General features: G+C 46.5%; 5 protein-coding genes and 1 long non-coding RNA gene across 13 annotated transcripts; 4 read left to right on the forward strand and 2 right to left on the reverse strand.

Annotated features, from left to right (window-relative positions):
- The first annotated feature begins 18 nt into the window (after positions 1–18).
- Positions 19–4,153, forward strand: Edem1 (ER degradation-enhancing alpha-mannosidase-like protein 2). 3 transcript variants are annotated; one of them, XM_033384838.1, is made up of 4 exons: positions 19–105; positions 432–668; positions 732–1,860; positions 1,916–4,153. In XM_033384838.1, exons 2-4 carry the CDS (start codon positions 553–555, stop codon positions 3,587–3,589), a joined length of 2,919 nt encoding a protein of 972 aa, XP_033240729.1. In that variant the 5' UTR covers positions 19–105; positions 432–552; the 3' UTR covers positions 3,590–4,153. The 3 variants fall into 3 exon arrangements, with proteins under 3 accessions (XP_033240729.1, XP_033240728.1, XP_015041431.2); XM_033384837.1 differs by lacking the exon at positions 19–105 and adding an exon at positions 213–352; XM_015185945.2 differs by lacking the exon at positions 19–105 and having other exon boundaries at positions 384–668; positions 1,916–2,416; positions 2,474–4,153.
- Positions 4,154–5,258: 1,105 nt separating this feature from the next.
- On the forward strand, positions 5,259–5,979 carry LOC26532954 (uncharacterized). Of its 2 annotated transcripts, none has more exons than XM_015185944.2 (2): positions 5,259–5,457; positions 5,514–5,979. In XM_015185944.2, exons 1-2 carry the CDS (start codon positions 5,283–5,285, stop codon positions 5,822–5,824), a joined length of 486 nt encoding a protein of 161 aa, XP_015041430.2. In that variant the 5' UTR covers positions 5,259–5,282; the 3' UTR covers positions 5,825–5,979. The 2 variants fall into 2 exon arrangements, with proteins under 2 accessions (XP_015041430.2, XP_015041429.2); XM_015185943.2 differs by having other exon boundaries at positions 5,364–5,447.
- Ldaf1 (Lipid droplet assembly factor 1) lies at positions 5,913–7,034 on the forward strand. The gene is given in 5 exon segments (XM_015185941.2): positions 5,913–6,069; positions 6,211–6,355; positions 6,422–6,625; positions 6,682–6,845; positions 6,847–7,034. Coding segments are annotated over 5 exon segments (609 nt in total). The 5' UTR covers positions 5,913–6,066; the 3' UTR covers positions 6,940–7,034.
- A 69-nt stretch (positions 7,035–7,103) lies between these two features.
- Positions 7,104–17,242, forward strand: arm (armadillo). 4 transcript variants are annotated; one of them, XM_033384840.1, is made up of 7 exons: positions 7,104–7,235; positions 10,159–10,218; positions 11,765–13,404; positions 13,481–13,681; positions 13,763–14,035; positions 15,114–15,210; positions 16,632–17,242. In XM_033384840.1, exons 2-7 carry the CDS (start codon positions 10,188–10,190, stop codon positions 16,904–16,906), a joined length of 2,517 nt encoding a protein of 838 aa, XP_033240731.1. In that variant the 5' UTR covers positions 7,104–7,235; positions 10,159–10,187; the 3' UTR covers positions 16,907–17,242. The 4 variants fall into 4 exon arrangements, with proteins under 4 accessions (XP_033240731.1, XP_033240730.1, XP_015041426.1 ...); XM_033384839.1 differs by lacking the exon at positions 7,104–7,235 and adding an exon at positions 8,755–8,897; XM_033384841.1 differs by lacking the exon at positions 7,104–7,235 and adding an exon at positions 9,539–9,692.
- On the reverse strand, positions 7,148–8,397 carry LOC117185083 (uncharacterized). The gene is made up of 2 exons (XR_004470585.1): positions 7,763–8,397; positions 7,148–7,700 (listed from the first exon to the last, which is right to left on the reverse strand). It is a non-coding gene; the product is annotated as an uncharacterized lncRNA (long non-coding RNA).
- A 79-nt stretch (positions 17,243–17,321) lies between the features above and the next one.
- On the reverse strand, positions 17,322–18,322 carry mRpL16 (mitochondrial ribosomal protein L16). Of its 2 annotated transcripts, none has more exons than XM_001354481.4 (3): positions 18,180–18,322; positions 18,060–18,125; positions 17,322–18,005 (listed from the first exon to the last, which is right to left on the reverse strand). In XM_001354481.4, exons 1-3 carry the CDS (start codon positions 18,226–18,228, stop codon positions 17,389–17,391), a joined length of 732 nt encoding a protein of 243 aa, XP_001354517.2. In that variant the 5' UTR covers positions 18,229–18,322; the 3' UTR covers positions 17,322–17,388. The 2 variants fall into 2 exon arrangements, with proteins under 2 accessions (XP_001354517.2, XP_015041424.2); XM_015185938.2 differs by having other exon boundaries at positions 18,060–18,122; positions 18,180–18,312.
- Between the last annotated feature and the right edge of the window lie 1,027 nt (positions 18,323–19,349).

Here is a 19,349-nt window from a genome sequence, read left to right on the forward strand (position 1 = left end):
AGTGTCGCGCAGTAGTAAAAAATATATCGATTAAAAAATTTAAATAATCTACACTGTAAACGTTGATGTAATTAAAAACACGCATTTTTGCATCTATTTGGTGATGTATGTTTTGTTAAAATATTAAATTCTTGCAGAGGTAGCCCGGCCGATAGTTTTAGAGTATCAACAGCTGTTGATACCCTTATGACAGCCATACCCGTTTGTTGGTAGAGTTCGTCATCCCTCTGCCGAAATATACAATTAAGAAATACCTGGGTGATAGAAACGTATTTACTATAAGCTGGAGTTATGTTTGAATCAATTTTAGAGTGACAAAGTGCGACAACGGATGTAAATGCGTCGTGCATAGGTGTATATAGAATCGAAAGAGTATCTGTCCGAGGTTTGAATAAAAAAGTTTTCATTGTTTTTGTTTTGCCACAACGTAGACAGAGCCGCATCCACATCATACGGCCGCCTCATGACTCTGGCTATAGCAAATTGAGAATGCTCATAATTGGATTAGTGCTATTCATTGACTGACCGATTAATGCCTCAGCCTGGTGAAATATGCAAAAAGTCGGCAATAACCTGTACGTGATATGCCATTTGTGGGTGTTCCTCGGTCTGCTGGCTCAGGGAATCTCACAGAAGCACTACACACGGGCGCGCATGTTGGAGCTGCGGTAAGTAGCTTGTATTGGCATCAAAGCGTTCAACACTTTACCATCCTCATGCTACTCCCCTAGAGAGGATGTTCGGCGTATGTTCCAGCACGCTTACGACGGCTATCTGACGCACGCCTCCAACTATGACGAGCTACGCCCACTCACCTGCGACGGCCACGACACCTGGGGCAGCTATTCGCTTACGCTAATCGATGCCTTGGACACATTGGCCACTATGGGCAACTTCACCGAGTTTCAGCGAGTCTTCACTCTGCTCACAAAAAAGATGAACTTCGACCGGGACATCAACGTGTCCGTCTTCGAGACTAACATCCGTATCGTGGGTGGTCTGCTGTCCGCCCATTTGCTGTCGCGTCGCGCTGGCGTCGCGCCGGAGCCGGGCTGGCCCTGCCAGGGTCCATTGCTGCGCATGGCCGAGGACGTGGCCCGACGCCTGCTGCCGGCCTTTGACACCAACACGGGCATGCCCTACGGCACGGTGAATCTCCGCTACGGTGTTCCCAAGGGCGAGACTCCAGTGACTTGCACAGCCGGTGTGGGCACCTTTCTCGTCGAGTTCGGCACGCTGAGCCGCCTAACCGGCAACAAAATCTACGAGGAGGTGGCGCTGCAGGCCGTGTACGCCCTCTGGGAGCATCGATCTCCCATCGGCCTCTTCGGCAATCACATTGACGTGCAGAGCGGCCGCTGGACAGCCCTCGACTCGGGCATCGGCGCGGGCGTCGACTCCCTATTCGAGTATCTGGTAAAGGCCGCTATACTGCTCAACCGGCCGGAGCTTCTCGAGCTCTTTCACGAGGCGCGAGCCGCCATCGACAAGTACATGCGCAAGGAGGACTGGTACGTGTGGGTAGGCATGAACAAGGGCCACGTCACTCTGCCAGTCTTCCAGTCGCTCGAGGCCTTCTGGCCCGGCATCCTCAGCATCATCGGCGACACGGAGCCGGCCATGCGCACCATCGTGCGCTACATCAGCGTGTGGAAGAAGTACGGGTTTTTGCCCGAGTTCTACAATATTGCCGCCGGCGAGGCGTCCCCTGATCGCGAGGTCTACCCCCTCCGCCCGGAGCTAATAGAGTCGGCAATGTATCTGTATCGATCCACCAAGAACGAATACCTGCTCGAGCTTGGAGAGCGGGTGCTGGAATCGCTCGAGTTCAGTGCCAAGACCAAGTGTGGGTACGCAACGGTAAGCATAACTCAAAGCTGATTCTTCCCGTCGATTATTTTCGCTCTTCTGGCAGATTCGCAATGTGCTGACGCATGAGAAGGAGAACCGGATGGAGTCGTTCTTCCTGGCTGAGACGAGCAAGTACCTGTATTTGCTCTTTGACAGTGACAACTTTCTGCACAGCGACGGGGCCCAAGGTGAGCTGGTAGAAACGGAGGAGAACGCGTGCGTCGTACAGGCCGGCGCCTACATTTTCAACACGGAGGCACACCCCATGGACATGTCGGCCCTGCACTGCTGCCACGACCACAATGAGGATATATTCGGCTCCCTGGACCTGCAGCGACTCAGCGCCAATGCGATCTTCAAGCGCAGTCGCGAGCAGCAATTGGTCGAACAAGAGCACTGGGTGCCTCAGTGCCAGTCGCAGGACTTTCCCAACTACGATGCGGAGCCGATCCCCGATCGAGACCGGGATCGGGATAGGGACCAGGAAAAGGGCAAACACTCCACCACCATGGCCGTAGACATCGAGGTTTTCGACGAGTTTGAACAACCGGTGGGGGATGTGCTGGTGAGCAACTTCGAGCGTATACGAGAGGAGCGTGAACTCAACCAAAGCCTGTTGCAGATCAAGGTGCTGCGGAACCAGCTGACCGTCAGCGACCTAGATGAGTTCTTTGCCCGCCGCCGCGAGAACTTTGCTAGCACCACCGACGCCCTCAACTATGTGCTGGCCTTCATGGGCAAGTTTACAATGGATGTGGCATTCATCCGGGGCCTGCAGCTGTACGACAGCAACATCAGCAACTTCCTCGGAGCGGGTGCTCAGAAGGAGTATGAGGAGCGCATGCGGTCCTTGTGGGAGCTGTACGCTCTGGAGCAGCAGTATGCGGCCAACGTCCTACTCATTCAGCACCTCCAGCTGCTTAGCTTCCAGACCGACGGCGAGGTGATGCGCACTCATCTGGCCGAGGTCCTAGACGGTCTTGATCGGCAGCAGGATCCTCTGCACACTCAGTTGGAGATTGCCGCCTTGGCGGACTCTTTCTCACATGCGAACTCAACTCCGCAAGTAGGCGACATCGACCAAGCTATCCTCAAGGCCTGCGTCGGCTACGAGATAGCCCTGATGAACACCACCGCCATGCAGGCGTTTGTACATCGCATCTACCTCATGGGCACCAAAGACGCGGCGCCCAGCTTTTCCCCACTGCTCGATCCTGTCGAGCTAGGCACCCTGAAGGTCGTCCAACTGAAGCCACCCGAACAGCGAGAGCTATTCAAGTACACGCGGCGCCTCGTGACTTTCCGGAAGCGGATGTCCGAGACGGTGGACCGCCTGCAAACCCTCATGCAAAAATTGACGCCGACCAAGGAGAAGGCCGTGGCTGTGGCGACAGCAACTGCTCAGCCGGCTGTTGTCCCAGCGGAGGCTCCGCCAGCCCCTAACACTAACACTGAAGTCAGGGAAAAGGCTGTGCAGCCCGAGCTGAAGCAGCAGAAGGAATCGGAGGAGCAAGTGGTGGATTCTGAGGAGGGATCGGTGTGGTCACAGTTTGTGCAGACCATACTGCGTAAGACCACTGTGCAGCGCGTGAAGTTCGACGAGGCGCTGCTGCAGGAGAAGACCCGCAAGGCGCTGGAAAAGCACTCCCACGACGAGAACCCCCGTGAGCTTTTCACCTGTCAGCGCCCCGAGTTTATCGAACAGTTTGCGTACCGAGAGTTCTACCCCGTGACGTAGTAGGGAGCTGCCTAGTCATCGTCCTGGACATTCACCACGAAAACTAAACACGACTGATCTGTAGATATGTATTTACTTAGTTAGAAGGTATTCACATCTGAACATCTGAATAGTTATGTTATCAACTCAACTCAACGCGTATCTATTGGATATATAGATATGCTGTCTGCCTATAATCTGCGACTGCATAGATAAATTCCTTAATTCCATTCCTGTTTAGTTTTCACAATAAGATTGATAAGATCATTAATAACATGGGAGGGCTCTGTTCAAGGATTGATTGATTGATGTAATTTTGTATTTTCCACTCAGGCTGATCCCCTCTAGACTCAACTAAATTCTAGTTTTAATTGAATTCGGTTAAATTTTAAAGAAAAACGTGCGAGTGCTTTGAGCGTTCTAAGGATCTTTGGTTTAAAATTGGTAAATGTTGCTTTTGGAATCTGTATATAGGGAAATGGCTGAGGCTACAACCAATTTGTTAGCGAACTTCCGAATAATTTCGGATGTTGATGCCATTCAGAATTTTAAATTGGGATTAAAAACTGATATTGGTACACCTAACGTAGAAGTGGTTTGTTTTTAAAATGAGTAGCAACCTTTGGGATGTTAACGTCGAACCAAAATTGAAAGGGATTTCCAGTAAGGGTTTTCTCAATAGTTTTAATAGGGTACATTCCTGCTCCCTCAGGCAGGGAGATGAGATGATGAGGATGCTCTTCCTTCTTTATTTCCTTTATTCTTTTGTCAGTTCATTTATCATAACGAATACTTATCATTTTGCTTCTGTTAATCACCAAAAACAAGGTTTGTAAATGCTTACATACAATATGTACATAAATTCATAAAAGTATTTGGAAATCGTGTATGCGTGTTGACTATTTGCATTGACTGTTGTCGGCTGTATTGTAATTAAATTGATTTATACCTGTATTTATGCATTCAATTAGATTCGATTATCTAATATTGGCGACATTCAAGAGGCCCAGGAAAGGAGTAGTGTAGTCGATTGCGCAACAGAGCCATGGGGCAGAGGTTGCGAGTGTGTGTTCCGGCTCAGGCTGCGCCTGCGATTGCCTAAACACGCAATGGTAATCATTTCAATGGGTTTATTTTCGGAAATTCCTTTTACTTCAAGGATTCGGTTTGGCTTGTACCAAATTACGCCAATGACATGATATGAACTGGAAACGAAGTTGAAGTGAAAGTTTTTGAAGGGAATGGAATGCTGGGAGTGAAAAAGTATGCCGAAACTGTGCTATGCTATGGCTGGCAGGCCCTGCAGTGGCCTCTGACGTCGACGGAACTGTGATTGTGGGTCACACCCTCCACACCCTACTGCCGCAACTGCTTGCGGCTCGGCGCGGCTCCTTTTGTGTGTGCGTTGTATGTCGTGGATGGCGGGGAGTGAGGAGACGTGGGGATGCGTGTGTAGTATTGGAAGCATTGCCTGCCATCCGGCAACAACAGCTACAATGGCGAAAGTTTAATGAGTGCAATTTTTTGTAAATGAAAGCAAAATGAAATGAGCAGACAGACGGACGAACGTACTGATAGACGTGTTTTTGCAGTGAATCAAGTAAGACCGACGAACAAGTCATACGGAGGAAACACGCGACGGGGTGTAGACGGTGTCGCAGAGTCGGTTCGGCGTCGAGTACAACTTTGTTGAGAGAATTGCGAGGCAATCAGGATGAGGTCCAGCGGCGCAGCACCGGAGAATGGCGATGGCGAGGAGGACGGAGAAAGTGGGCAGGACCACCATGAGGGCGATCCGCGTCCGTTGCCGTACGACTTTGAACAGGAGCTGATCAGAAAGTCCAACAGGCATATACGCCTCTACGAAGCCTTCGTTCCGGTTAGCAAAGGTGCCTTGACAGACGTTTTGATCTCCTCATTTGTTCCACCTGCTCCTCATCCTTAGAGTATATGCTGACTCGCAAATTCTACGCCGAGTACGAGCAGCGGAAGCCGGCGCAGCCCCTGCGCTTTCTGCGCTACACCCAACCGGAGAGACTCCTGGAGCGGCAGAGGCAGCTGCGCTTGGGGACACCGCGGCTGGAATCGCAAATGTATGGCTGGCTGCCGGTGCAGGGTCGAAAGTGTGCCCTAGAGCTAAATTTCCTGCATGCCCCAAAACTGCGCTGCAGCATGACGATCCATGGCGAAAACTTGATGGCGGAGCGCATCACGGAGCGTCCTGCATTCAATGGACTGCGGTTTTTGCTTCATTAGAAACGCAAAGAATTTGAAATGGAAATCGCCATAGAGTGGCAACACTGAGCAATCGAGCTTACAAGCCAGTTGGCAGCCCAATCAATGTTTACGTTCTGCGTTCATTTTTGCAATTGAATATCAAAAATACAGTTTCGAATATTAGCGACGTTGTACGTGCCACAAGTTTTTTTTATTTGGAATAAGTATAGCCTGGGTCGCTACAGTAAAATATCATCCACGTTCGGCTGGAGTCACACAAAATGGTATAAGATGGGCAGCTCAAAGGAAAAGTGGTGGGCAGCGGAGCCAAAGTTCACGTTCGATGGATCATTTCAGCCTCCGCTTAATGAGTTTATTTCCACGCACACTAATACATACATATGTACACATGCATTTTTGTATAGGCTCATTCGAATAAGGCAAAGAAGGCAGCGAAAGCGGCGAATAATAAGAATCCCAGCAACCCGCCAAATAATGCCCAGCCCAATGTGCATGCCCCCAGTCAGGATCAATTCCATGAACTCCTACTCAACACCGTGCAAAAGTCATGTAAGTCGTAGCTAGCCGTTTCTAGTCCAATTTGTTAACTCTGACTACCCCTTTTGGGACTTTCAGGGTTGCGGCTTCGGCATTTTGTTATGTCCGAGCTAAGTGGAAGCGAGCTGTTGGAAGCTGCGGCGGTATGGTGCGCCCGTAATCCTCACATTGCCATCTGTTTGCTGGCAGCTAGCTTGGTATTTCTTATACCGTTCCTGATTATTTTCGGCTTCGGAATCGCCACCATGGTGATGACTTTTACGGGCCTCTTGGTGCTAGAAGGTAAGAAGCCCGAGCTTGTGGGTGATTTTTTTTTACTAAACTTCCACTTGTTCCAGGCACTCTTCTCACTATTGTCTCTATGATGTTCTTTGCATGTCTGGGTGGCTTTGCTATCATTGTTCCGGTGATTGGAGTTGTTACTGTTGGTGTATACTTTGGATTCGCTCAGGTGTATGGCTTATATGACGGAAAGGAGCGCCGCAAGACTGCAGTTAGGTTCAAAGAGGTTCAAAGATCCGCCCAAGCCATGTGACTTGGTGCCGGCATCAGTGACAACTTCTGAAGAGCCAGCTGTCAACAAAATAAATAACTAAAGAATGGAAGCCTAGTTATCTAGTTTGTGAAATTAACTATTTCAAGTACTGTACACTACCTAAATAATTACAATAAACTTTTTTTGAAAACATGACCGCGCCACATTATGAATAAAAAAAGGTTGGCAGTCCCAGCAGGTTTGTGTATCGCTGCTAAGTACCTCCCATCACTAGTTCTGTAGTCGTCGCCATATACATAGTTTTCACATTTGGTATTTGTTGTTAAATATTAAAGATTTAAGAGTGTTTTATTAACAGAAACCTGCTTTTAAGCAGAATTACCTTTACCCGACGCGGTAAGTTCTTAAAATTATAATTTTCCTAGAATGGACAAATATTTGTGTATGAAAAAGTGCAGTCGGTAAACACCCACACATACATATGTACATACGTGCACACGCTTGTTTGGGTGCGTATTTCAAAAAGATAAAGGCTAAAAATTAGATTGCAGAGTTAGTACTCAACGCATACGTACATACACATGTAATGTACATATGTATGTATTTTGGAAAAATGGAAATATTGAAATCGCTTTTGTGTCATGGATTTTCTTAACAATATATATTTGAATCATTGAATCATACATTTGGAAATGTTCATCCGCCTGTCATCTATGGTAGGCGTGAGGAAATTCAGCCAACCTTAGCTCGTTTCTCAGTTTATATCAGTGAACTAAGTTGTTCTTTCAGCTCTTTCGATTTTGTTTCCTTTTTAGGTCAACTGGGTCTATAGCTGTATGGCATAATACTCTGTTAAATTTGCTGCGAAGATAGGGATAACTCAATAGACAAAACGCAAAATTAGTGTTCGTAGACTGACTAACTGATATTTTGCAACACACAGATCCAGCCAGCCAGCAAATTTGGATCTGAAAAGTGTAACAATTTGTTATTTCCGCAGCTCTGCTCCCAGCTCAACTGGAAAGCCAACTAGTCGCATATATGTACATCTCTCGCTCTAACTGCATGCTTTTCCCATAAGGTTGTCTCTGTATTAGAAGCTAGTCAGTTAGCACAGTCTAATGTCATACAGCTACTACCAACTTCTTGGAGATGCGTATTTGTAAACTGATCAAATGTTCTGCTGTTTTTCCCGATAATGAAATCAGCTTGTTTTGCTAACACACTAAGTAAATTCCATGAACAAATGTAGAAATTCCATTTATGGTCGTATCCCACCACTCTAAATATTAGTTTAGTATAAAAACACAAACACAACGTTCTGTGTTTACATTTGTGTTATTTTAATGAGTTGTTGCTTCAGTTATTATTCCAGGGTACGAATTTATCGCTTCTTTGCTGCTGTGATGCAGCTCAACTAAGAATATAAACTACCTGTTTACCTGTTTAGTTTAAGCCATATTTTATAAACAACTCAATGAAAAGAGTGCTTGAAGTGAACCATCTTGTAGAAAATGTATTCAATTATCGAATAAAACTGTTTTTAGTGCTGAGCGTCCCAGCTATCCAGCAATATTAAACCGAATATCAAAATCGAGGAATTTGGTTTCCAATCCTTGACAGAGATCAATTAACCCATTGTAGACCAAAGGAGTATTTTAATATTCCACCGAAAATAATGAAAATTTATTCATTTTAGCGCAGTTCAGGTGAATGATATCATGGTTTTTTTAATTCCGAGGCGAGATGGCATGCATCTACAAGAAAAAATGTACAACCAGTAATATATTCCGCCTTATCCTCAAGTCGTTGAACTGTTTAAATACAGGAGGCTTAAGTGGGCTAAGTTCGCTTTTTCTTCGGTATATTTACGGTATATTTTTGAAAAGAGACGGTATATTTATAAGGGGCTAGACCGTATATTTTATCGATAAGTCCACGGTCACACTGATATACATAGTTTTCACAGGTCGAGGATTGCTGTAATTTTTTTTGTTTAAGTGCGTCTAAAGAAAGGAAATCTGCTTTAGAGCAGCAGAATTAAACTATACTGACACGGTGAGCAATTCGAGTTAGTAGATTTATCGCAGATTCCATATTAATTCGTGAGATTTTGATACGTATATGTGCAAGGTAAACTGCTGTGCAGCATAAAAAACATTAGGAAAGCTACTAGTTGGCAAGGGCAAACCAGTAACCAGCGGTGGTGTGGTATGCTGACACTCATACATTACATCTACATGTACACATGTGTGCATGGAGATGGATACACACAACCAGAATTTGTATGTATTCGATAAATTATGTTGCTGTTTTTTGCTTTCTTGATGGTAAACAACGCCAAAGGCAGAAAGTAATAATTGATTGCGAGCTTGCTTAGCGCTTTATCGGACAAATTATCTCAGATTTATCTAATCTTACATTCAAAGAGTAGCTAAAACCCCGTCAAATCCGTTCTTGTTGCCTGTGTATGTATGTATGCACAAACTGATGAATGGATGGCAACACTGCGCAGCATTGCATTGTGTAGAAGCAGCAGCAGCAGCTCTTTCAGCCTGTCCATTTGTTGCCCTTAACTTTCTTCCTCTCACTCGTTCACACGCTCCCACTCGCTCTTGCGCTCGTGCAGTGTTGCTGCAAGTGCGTCTGCCTCTGCTTCTGGTTCTGCTGCCTCGTCACTTGCGTCTATTTCGTTCTAATGAGCAAGCTGGTCGGACGCATTTTCTGCTGGGCTCTTACTAGTCTCTTATAAAGTTGCATGTAGTTTCTAACTAAAACAAATATACAGTTTGTTAGTATAAGGAGGTGTTAAAATAGTAAAAAAAACTGAATTGAAAATTAACTAAACGCAAGGTTCGTACAAAGTGCTCGGCTTAAGGTTCTCGGCAGGTAGATCGCGGACACACACTACCCATATTTCAGAGCGTTTGTTTGCGAGTCTTTTGCGAATTTCTTTGTGTATGCCATACTTAAAGACGCATCATATTTCGAATTATGTTTGATCTGCAGATTCTCAAAGTGGAAATGTGAAAACCAAAGATAATTACTAAGAAATTTATAACGGATAAGCTTATCAGTGCTGAATCGAGTTACGGGTAAACAACTCCTGTAAAACCGAAATAAGAACCATCTATTTTTTTTGCTAATGTAAATAATAATAAATAATTTGGGTACCGAGTGACGAGACGTTACCCCTTAGGCCATCTCAATTCTTTTTCATATCTTCTCCACACATGCACAAAAATGCATAACTAACATAACACACACACACACAGAAATTTTACATGTTTTACATTACTCACTTTTTTCTGTATTACAGGTGTGCTGTAAAGCGCTTTAATCGCCAAGATGAGTTACATGCCAGCCCAGAATCGTACAAGTAAGTAAATTACTCCCTTTGGGCTCTAAAATCTGCGAATTCATTTGCCGAGGAGTAGGCCGAATTGTCGACCTGGGGGGGTACCAGTATGGATTTGGATTATCTTTTAATTTGTTTTTCATCTCATCGTTTCGCACTCACACCCAACTTAAATGCATCAAACTAGACCAAACACCCACCCACCCACTGCATTGCTGATGGTTGACTGACTTTCCTGTGTCAATTTAACATTTTATGCTGCTGCAGCTTAAAAATGTAACGGAGGAAAGGCAACTGCATCTGTACATGTATTTTTCCCCTATCTATCTAACTATCTATCTCGCTCTCTCTCGTGTGTTGTGTTTTCGTTACCACTTCATTTGCACTCGGCTGCCGTGGGCGGGGACAGGCGAAGAATGTGCGTTATTGTTGTACCCTTTGAAACTTGATTCTCAAACACCAACCCACGCACCCACACCCACACCCACTCGTGAGCGTATGCACATACACGTGGGTACCCATTCTCGTCCTCTCTCAATCTCATTTACGACGTAAATGCACACATTCTTTTGTGTGTGTGTGCGCCTTTTTTTTTTTGCCCGGAATTTAATTAGTAAGGAAAAAAAAGCAAGGAGTATTTTTACGTAAAGGCTTCGCATAAATTATGCTACGGCCGCTGTGGTCCTCTGCTTTTTTTTTTTCCTTGGAGTGCTGTGCCCCACTTGAGGGATGAGGCGCAAAAAGCGCTTAATCGATCTGGGAAATGAAACGAAAATGTGTGAATGCAAATGCAGTGAGGCAGATACCGGGGTGTGGGCGTGGCCTGTGCACTGATGAATCGTGGACGCGGACGCGGACGTGTTCGTGTCGGTATATGTATGTATGGATGTATAAGGACCGAAACAAAGCTAAAGAAGTGGGCCTGAAACTGCATAATTAAGCCAGAAATGGCAAACAAAACGCCCTCAAATCCTTTGCCTTTCCAGTGGGAAACTCTCAAGCAAACTCTCCCCATCACCCGTCAATTCCTCGTGAGTGTATTTGTGTATGAGTGTGAGTGTGAGTGTGAGTGTGAGTGTGAGTGTGAGCGTTCGTCCTGGAATATCCTGCAGCGTTCATTTTGTCATGCTTCACATTTTTTCAACTTTTTTGTGCTTAGGTCCGCATTTTGCTGCCGCTTTTGCAGCATGTTCACTTTCTGTCACTGTCGCCTTCCATTTGGCAATCCTTCGTTTCGAGAGAGAGGGCGAGGCCTGGTGTGGTGCCGGGGAGCATCCCGACTAGAGAGGCAGTCCTTGCTTGATGTTGATGTCGAGGATGGGCTCCGTTGTCGTTCTTCAAAAGATTCTTGGGATAGCAGCAGTGTGGATCGGGAAAGGGGGCTGGAACATACATACACATCCACATAAATACATGTGTATATGTGTATGTGTGTATGTTTGGTGGGTTTGTAATGCTGTCTTCAATCTGTGGACGCAAATGTTTTCCACGCTGTACATAAGTATTTTAAAATCTGTCATTTTCTGTGCATCTCTAACCCGTTGTACCCCTTTCTGTCCTGTGGCAGTGTCGCATAATAATCAATATAATCCGCCGGACTTGCCACCCATGGTGTCGGCCAAGGAGCAGACCCTGATGTGGCAACAGAATTCGTATCTGGGCGACTCGGGTATCCATTCGGGGGCCGTCACCCAGGTGCCGTCGCTGTCCGGAAAAGAGGATGAGGAGATGGAGGGCGATCCGCTCATGTTCGACCTGGACACGGGATTCCCGCAGAACTTCACACAGGACCAGGTGGACGACATGAACCAGCAGTTGAGCCAGACGCGTTCGCAGCGAGTGCGAGCCGCCATGTTCCCGGAGACCCTGGAGGAGGGCATCGAGATACCATCGACACAGTTCGACCCACAGCAGCCGACGGCTGTTCAGCGTCTGTCGGAGCCGTCGCAGATGCTGAAGCATGCCGTGGTCAACCTGATCAACTACCAGGACGACGCTGAGCTGGCCACCCGAGCCATACCTGAGCTGATCAAACTGCTCAACGACGAGGACCAGGTTGTGGTCTCGCAGGCCGCCATGATGGTCCACCAACTGTCCAAGAAGGAGGCCTCGCGCCATGCCATCATGAACAGTCCCCAGATGGTGGCCGCCCTGGTGCGCGCCATATCGAACAGCAACGACCTGGAGAGCACCAAGGCCGCCGTTGGAACCCTCCACAATCTGTCGCACCATCGCCAGGGTCTCCTGGCCATCTTCAAGAGCGGCGGCATCCCGGCCCTCGTCAAGCTGCTATCGTCGCCCGTCGAGAGCGTGCTCTTCTATGCGATCACCACGCTGCATAACCTGCTGCTCCACCAGGATGGCTCCAAGATGGCCGTGCGCCTGGCCGGCGGTCTTCAGAAAATGGTCACCCTGCTTCAGAGGAACAACGTTAAGTTCTTGGCCATCGTCACCGACTGTCTGCAGATCCTGGCCTACGGCAATCAGGAGAGCAAGCTCATCATTCTTGCTTCAGGCGGACCAAACGAACTGGTGCGCATCATGCGCTCCTATGACTATGAGAAGCTCCTTTGGACCACATCGCGCGTTCTGAAGGTGCTCTCGGTGTGCTCAAGCAACAAGCCGGCAATCGTGGACGCCGGCGGCATGCAGGCGCTGGCCATGCACCTGGGCAACATGTCGCCCCGTCTCGTCCAGAACTGCCTGTGGACTCTGCGCAATCTTTCGGATGCGGCCACCAAGGTGGAGGGACTAGAGGCCCTCTTGCAGTCACTGGTCCAGGTTCTCGGTTCCACCGACGTCAACGTGGTCACCTGTGCCGCCGGCATCCTCTCGAATCTGACGTGCAACAATCAGCGCAACAAGGCCACCGTCTGCCAGGTGGGCGGTGTCGACGCCCTTGTCCGCACTATCATCAATGCCGGCGATCGCGAGGAGATCACCGAGCCGGCTGTATGCGCCTTGCGCCACCTCACTTCGCGCCACGTCGACTCTGAGCTGGCGCAGAACGCGGTCCGTCTCAACTACGGGCTTTCGGTTATTGTGAAGTTGCTCCATCCCCCATCACGGTGGCCGCTTATCAAGGCCGTCATCGGGCTGATTCGTAACCTGGCCCTCTGTCCGGCCAACCATGCCCCGTTGCGAGAGCACGGCGCCATCCATCACTTGGTGCGCCTGTTAATGCGCGCCTTCCAGGATACTGAGAGGGTAAGATTCCACCACCATTCCATCCCTACTCGCGCTCGGTGTACTGGTACTGGTACTGACCCTTCTCTTCCTGCAGCAACGCTCATCGATTGCCACCACGGGCTCCCAGCAGCCGTCTGCTTACGCCGACGGCGTTCGCATGGAGGAAATTGTCGAGGGCACAGTGGGGGCCCTGCACATCCTGGCTCGGGAGTCGCACAATCGCGCCCTCATACGCCAGCAGTCGGTGATTCCGATCTTTGTGCGCTTGCTCTTCAACGAAATCGAGAACATCCAGGTAAGCCAGCATCCGAAAAACCCAATCCGAAAGGAGGTGCTCACTAATCTTGTCTAATGTCTCACGTCTCTCTCTGCGTAGCGCGTGGCTGCCGGCGTGCTCTGCGAGCTGGCCGCTGACAAGGAAGGTGCCGAGATCATTGAACAGGAGGGTGCCACCGGCCCGCTCACCGATCTGCTGCACTCCCGCAACGAGGGCGTGGCCACGTACGCCGCCGCAGTGCTCTTCCGCATGAGCGAGGACAAGCCGCAGGACTACAAGAAGCGTCTCTCTATCGAGCTGACCAACTCTCTGCTGCGCGAGGACAACAACATTTGGGCCAATGCTGATTTAGGCATGGGTCCGGATCTGCAGGTGGGTGGACACTAGTCATAAGTGAGGCGGCCAGCAGCCTGGCACCTGGCACCCGGTACCTGGTATCTTGTGCCTGTGGCCATATTCCACAAGGTGTACTTTGCCTGGGTTCCGGCTTCCATTGGGTTTTCATTTGTTACTTTGCTTCTCTGTTCCCCCTCCACGTCCGCGCCGAAGCGAACTCTGTACATACAACTGTAAAATTGTAGAAACTTAAACTATTCCAGCATTCTGTACTTGTGTTCATATAAGTATCGACCAATATAATAGCCTAATATTCCTTGGACTTGCTTAAGATTTCAATATGCCTTTGAATTTAAATTTACATTTTTTGTTTTGTTTTTTTTATTCTTTTTCTGTTTACTGTATTACGAGAACCGATAGATCGATAAGTAGGTAGAAAAAGCATTTGTCTGTAGATGGCAATCGATATCGACCCCTCAGCTCCGCCCAACTACAACTCCCTCCTATATACTCTCTCAAATCATAAGTGTACATACATATAAATTTGAAATGATTTTCGCCTAGAAATCAGATTTTGTTGAAATTTGTTTGTGTTAATTATGATTTTGTAATTAATTCACATTTTTTTATTTACTTTTTGTTCTTTTTTTCCTTTATGTTAACTTGTAAAAACCAACCAACAACAAACAAAAAACAAACCCAAACAAAACAACACACGAAAACAATTCCAATCACAACAAAAAACCAACTGCAACGGTAAAACATGAAACAACCGACGAATCACCGCACCGAATCACCACCAATACCAATACCACTACCACACACGATCAAAAACTAACTGTCTACATCCACGTATCTCTCCCTTCCTCTCTGTCACTCTCGCTGAAAAATGCGCAACACAAACTTGTGTCTGTGTCTTCTTCTTTCCTAACAACTTTTCACTTCTGATCCATCCAACAAAAAACAAAACTGAAAAAATAAATACATCACTCACACACGTACACGCACACGCACACCCACACTCACGTACAAACAACTGCAATATACACACGCACAACTACACACCGAACCAAACTTTCGACAACAACAAACACACGAAATCAATTAATCACAGGATATGCTTGGACCCGAAGAAGCATATGAGGGCCTTTACGGACAAGGTCCGCCCAGTGTGCACAGTTCGCACGGAGGTCGCGCATTCCATCAGCAAGGTATGTATGTCATATGCATAAGGAAACACCGTTCCGAGAGCCCCCGCCTCCGCCCCCGCCCCACTTTACCCTTAACCCTTTGTGTCACCCCCGCACCAAAATGAAGGAGAATAATCAAAAAGTGTTCACACACCCACTGCCACAGCAAGCAGCAGCAAGTCCACCTCCACCCCCAGCCCCGCCCTCACCATCCACACATTTATTACATGCATATTCTGCATTTAATCGTAATCGTGTCAGTTCATCAATTTAACTAAATTACATATAACATATGAATAATCGATGCTAAAGTTAAGTTCGTTTCAACTTTGAAGACTCCTCCAATTATAATATTATTCAATGTGATCTCCACTCCACTTCACCCACCCTGCTAACTTGTCTCGTTGTCCACCCCCAGTCAATCGCTGCATGCGATGGAAATAAGTTTCGTTTGTGTCCCCCCCCCCCTCCCGCAATCGGAATAGCATACCCAATCCCCTGCCCCCTTTTCTGCCTTGCAATTCTTCAATCTGATTTTCATTTCTTAAACTAAACGACACTGAGCCTTTTTCTTTCCCGTGTCCGACCAGGATCTCTCTCGATCTCTCAGTCTTGGCCCAAGCGAAAGCAGCTAGAGGAAAATATATGACTTTAAACGCAGCAAGCGTACAATACATACAATATGTATGGCTGTTTCCTTTGATTATCAACCTTTAAGGCTTAGGGACCCCGGACATGTGCATATTTCATACATATATAACTATGTTCGCACCTCACACGCACTTTTGTAGGCACACCCACCAACACACAACAACTGACAGGATCTGCCTGCCGTGCTAGGACTATCTTCGCATTATGAACTTTCATATTTTCTCTTTCTTCATAAATTTTCCATGGATTCTAGGTGCGTTACAGCGTTACAGCGGCTGTTGGTTGACTGAGGAAGCAGAATCTATTTTTCATTAATACTTTAAAACTTATTTTCCCTTGATTTGCCCTTGATTAATTTACGTTCCTTGAGTTTGCTTTCGTTCGATAATGCAATATGCAGCGTATGACGTTGTCCGGAGAATGCCCGCCCCTTAGATCGGTTCAGTCTGGTTCATTTTGCATGTTAAGTAGCCCGAAGTAGCCTTTTTAAATTAGCTATAAACTCATATACTATATCTATCTATACACACACGTACTATGTTCATGTATAGTCTATAGTCCTTAGTTTATATAAGCGATGTGCATGCAGATGGGTCATGAGCTCCAAACGAATGGGAATTGCTGCCGTAGTTGACGCCACTTGGTGGAAAATGATTGGGGAACGGCTGATTTATGTGTTTACCTTGTGTTGACGTTTAGCTAATAGTTTTTGGGAGGATCTTTGCAGGGGGCAAGCGCACTAATCTAACTTTTGTACATTTTCTCTATCTCTCCCTATCGCTTGTTCGCAGGATATGATACTCTACCAATAGATTCGATGCAGGGTCTGGAGATCAGCAGCCCGGTGGGCGGTGGCGGCGCTACTGGCAATAGCGGAGGTGTTAACAGTGCTAGCGCCGGCAGCGGTGCTGTCGTCCCACCCAGCGGGGCACCAACATCGCCCTATTCCATGGACATGGACGTCGGCGAGATCGATGCCGGTGCATTGAACTTTGACTTGGATGCCATGCCGACGCCACCCAACGACAACAATAACTTGGCTGCCTGGTACGATACCGACTGTTAGACGACAAGCTAAAATTCGATCCTCTCGAATTCCACACACATAAATCGACATTTACTGCCCTCTTCCCCTGGTCCGTAAGCACGGGCACGCCAGTGCCCACAACGATGATAAGACAATGGTACACACGGCCCCGAGCAAAGAGGGCGACTCCGAGACGAGGTGGCCCAGTGGAAGAAGGCTATTACCACACACATACATAAACATATATATTAATTATAATACAACTGCAACGGCATGAAACATAAAACATATTATATGACGCATTACATATTATCCACATACAAGAAATGGAAAATTAAACAAATGTTTGCAATAGAACTCGTACATTTCCCCAAATTCCCCTCCATTCTTTCTCTTTTCAAGTGAGTTGCGGGGGGGCGGGAATCCCAACAATTCCCAGGTAGACACATTCGGGTTTAACAACTCAACAACGGGTCGTTTGTTTATTGGATCCGTAAACGGATCAGTTTGGTTAGAGCGACCTACAAGTGCTTGCCGAACCACTTGTGATCTACGGGAGAAAGCCACCGATGGCAACCATTCAGATTGTTTTGAATAACGTATTTCATGGTGAATGGGTTTTGATTTTCGCGGGCGTATTGCTCCTCCTCGGCCAGCCTCTCGTCGAGCATCGCCTGGGAGACTACCGTCGCCTGGAATGGCAGTTGGTTGGCGACTTGCTGCAGGAATCCCTTTACTTCGACAAATTCGCATTTTCCAGCTATTTCGACTATGACACGACCTGCCCTAATGGGCGTTACGTAATGATCGATGGCACCCTTACCGCCGCCCATGCGCTGGCCCTGGCCCTTCTTTGTGATGGGTTGCCAGGGGGCGGGCACGCGCCATGTAGCAAACATTGTTTGGACGTTCATCTTCCGACCGATGGTAAGTCGCATCATCTCATAGTGGCCCCAGCGCAGGCGACCACCGCCAGTGGCTACTATCGCGTACTGCTTGTGGAGAAGAGAGTTGTGGACAGGTTCTGGGCCACGCATGTAGCGTAAGCGCTTCTGCATTTTGGGCGGACGTAGGTTAGGTGGCAGCTGCGGCATGCGTTCCATGATCCGCAGTTTGGGACGTTCTGGCTGCTCAACATCTGATTAAAAGAAAAGTAAATGAGTTTTTGCTTTTCTAAGAGTTCTAAACTTACTTTGATATTTGATTGGAGGAGCAAAATACTTGAGGCCGGCTGTGTTGATGGCTGCGAACTTGCCTGCTGAAATTTCGAATGACTTGATTGCAAGGTCAGGTCTAGAGGATATGCGCTTACTTGACAGACTGTTTTTGAATAGCTGTGTGACTGTTTTCACGCTCCACATTTCTTATTTGAGTTAATTTTTTTAACAATAATGTGCTGTAGTGATGTAAAAAAACATCGATGCATCGAGCATCGATGTTTTTCAGCCGATGTTTACTGATGTTTTCCGATGTTTTTGCTGCTACCGATGTTGAGTGATGTATCGATGTTTTGCAGAACATCGATCGATTAGTTTCAAATTTGTAAGCAGCAAACACAGCAATGCCTGCCTCATTTGAAAGCAATTCTTCGTGTTTTTGGGACGGTGTGAAAAGTACCTATCCTAATTTATACAAAATTGCAATGCAATTTTTACGTTAATGGCATTTTCTGGGTGTATTTTGAACGGGTGTACTCAGCGGCTGCTAACATATTAAGTCGAAAACGTAATAGACTTTCACCTGTGCGACTAAGCCGCATTTTGGTTTTTGCAAAGCATTGACAAATAGTACTTATTTGAAATATTAGTTGATATTTCTGATATATCTGATGATATCTACAGTGATATGTAAAAGACTGCTATGAAAGCATAATCATTTCTTTTATGTTAAATATTGTTTCGTTTAGTCCTATGATATGTAAAACTCTGCTATGAAAGCTCAAGTTTAATTTTTCCTTTGTTGAATATTCGGTTTTATAATCAAATGGGAAAGTTTTGAAACATCGGTCATACATCGATGCATCGAAGAATAAATCCGATGTATCAATCCAACATCGATGTTTGATTTTGACAACATCGATGGACAGCGTTGCCAGACAGTTCCGTGCAGATAGAAATAAAAAATTCGATATCAATATTGTCTCAATTGAAAGGAAACGATTTATATTGTTTTAAAACAGTAAAAAAATAAAAATGTTTGTAAAGGACAAATTTTCTCTACTTTCATGAAGCCGGAAGAATCATAATTTCCTATTAAATTGATTTTGAAATAAGAAAAAAAAAAAAAGACCAAACGATGGCTGATCAAAACCATTGGCATGTGTTTACATAAAAAAAAAAATTGTGTTGTATTCTAAAAATGGGTCTTTATTTATTTAAGTTATATTAATTTAATTTGAGTTTATTTTAAATTGTCTTTTTTTTGTTTTTAAGTCCATATTAAAACTATATGATGGTAGCACTGGCTAGAGCACAGCTGGTAA

The sequence above is a fragment of the Drosophila pseudoobscura genome, chromosome X (genome assembly GCF_009870125.1).
Source record: "Drosophila pseudoobscura strain MV-25-SWS-2005 chromosome X, UCI_Dpse_MV25, whole genome shotgun sequence".
Classification (NCBI taxonomy): domain Eukaryota; kingdom Metazoa; phylum Arthropoda; class Insecta; order Diptera; family Drosophilidae; genus Drosophila; species Drosophila pseudoobscura.

What these genes read in the sequence shown, in the direction of transcription:
- Edem1 (XM_033384838.1), top strand. Translation starts at nt 553, where the DNA reads ATGCAAAAAGTCGGCAATAACCTGTACGTGATATGCCATTTGTGGGTG. An exon ending in GCGCGCATGTTGGAGCTGCG is followed by an intron (nt 669 to 731) that starts GTAAGTAGCTTG and finishes CTACTCCCCTAG; the next exon opens with AGAGGATGTTCGGCGTATGT. An exon ending in CCAAGTGTGGGTACGCAACG is followed by an intron (nt 1,861 to 1,915) that starts GTAAGCATAACT and finishes CTCTTCTGGCAG; the next exon opens with ATTCGCAATGTGCTGACGCA.
- LOC26532954 (XM_015185944.2), top strand. Translation starts at nt 5,283, where the DNA reads ATGAGGTCCAGCGGCGCAGCACCGGAGAATGGCGATGGCGAGGAGGAC. An exon ending in CTTCGTTCCGGTTAGCAAAG is followed by an intron (nt 5,458 to 5,513) that starts GTGCCTTGACAG and finishes CCTCATCCTTAG; the next exon opens with AGTATATGCTGACTCGCAAA.
- arm (XM_033384840.1), top strand. Translation starts at nt 10,188, where the DNA reads ATGAGTTACATGCCAGCCCAGAATCGTACAA. An exon ending in CCTTCCAGGATACTGAGAGG is followed by an intron (nt 13,405 to 13,480) that starts GTAAGATTCCAC and finishes CTCTTCCTGCAG; the next exon opens with CAACGCTCATCGATTGCCAC. An exon ending in ACGAAATCGAGAACATCCAG is followed by an intron (nt 13,682 to 13,762) that starts GTAAGCCAGCAT and finishes CTCTCTGCGTAG; the next exon opens with CGCGTGGCTGCCGGCGTGCT.
- mRpL16 (XM_001354481.4), bottom strand. Translation starts at nt 18,228, where the DNA reads ATGTGGAGCGTGAAAACAGTCACACAGCTATTCAAAAACAGTCTGTCA. An exon ending in ATTCAAAAACAGTCTGTCAA is followed by an intron (nt 18,126 to 18,179) that starts GTAAGCGCATAT and finishes TCGAAATTTCAG; the next exon opens with CAGGCAAGTTCGCAGCCATC. An exon ending in TCCTCCAATCAAATATCAAA is followed by an intron (nt 18,006 to 18,059) that starts GTAAGTTTAGAA and finishes TCTTTTAATCAG; the next exon opens with ATGTTGAGCAGCCAGAACGT.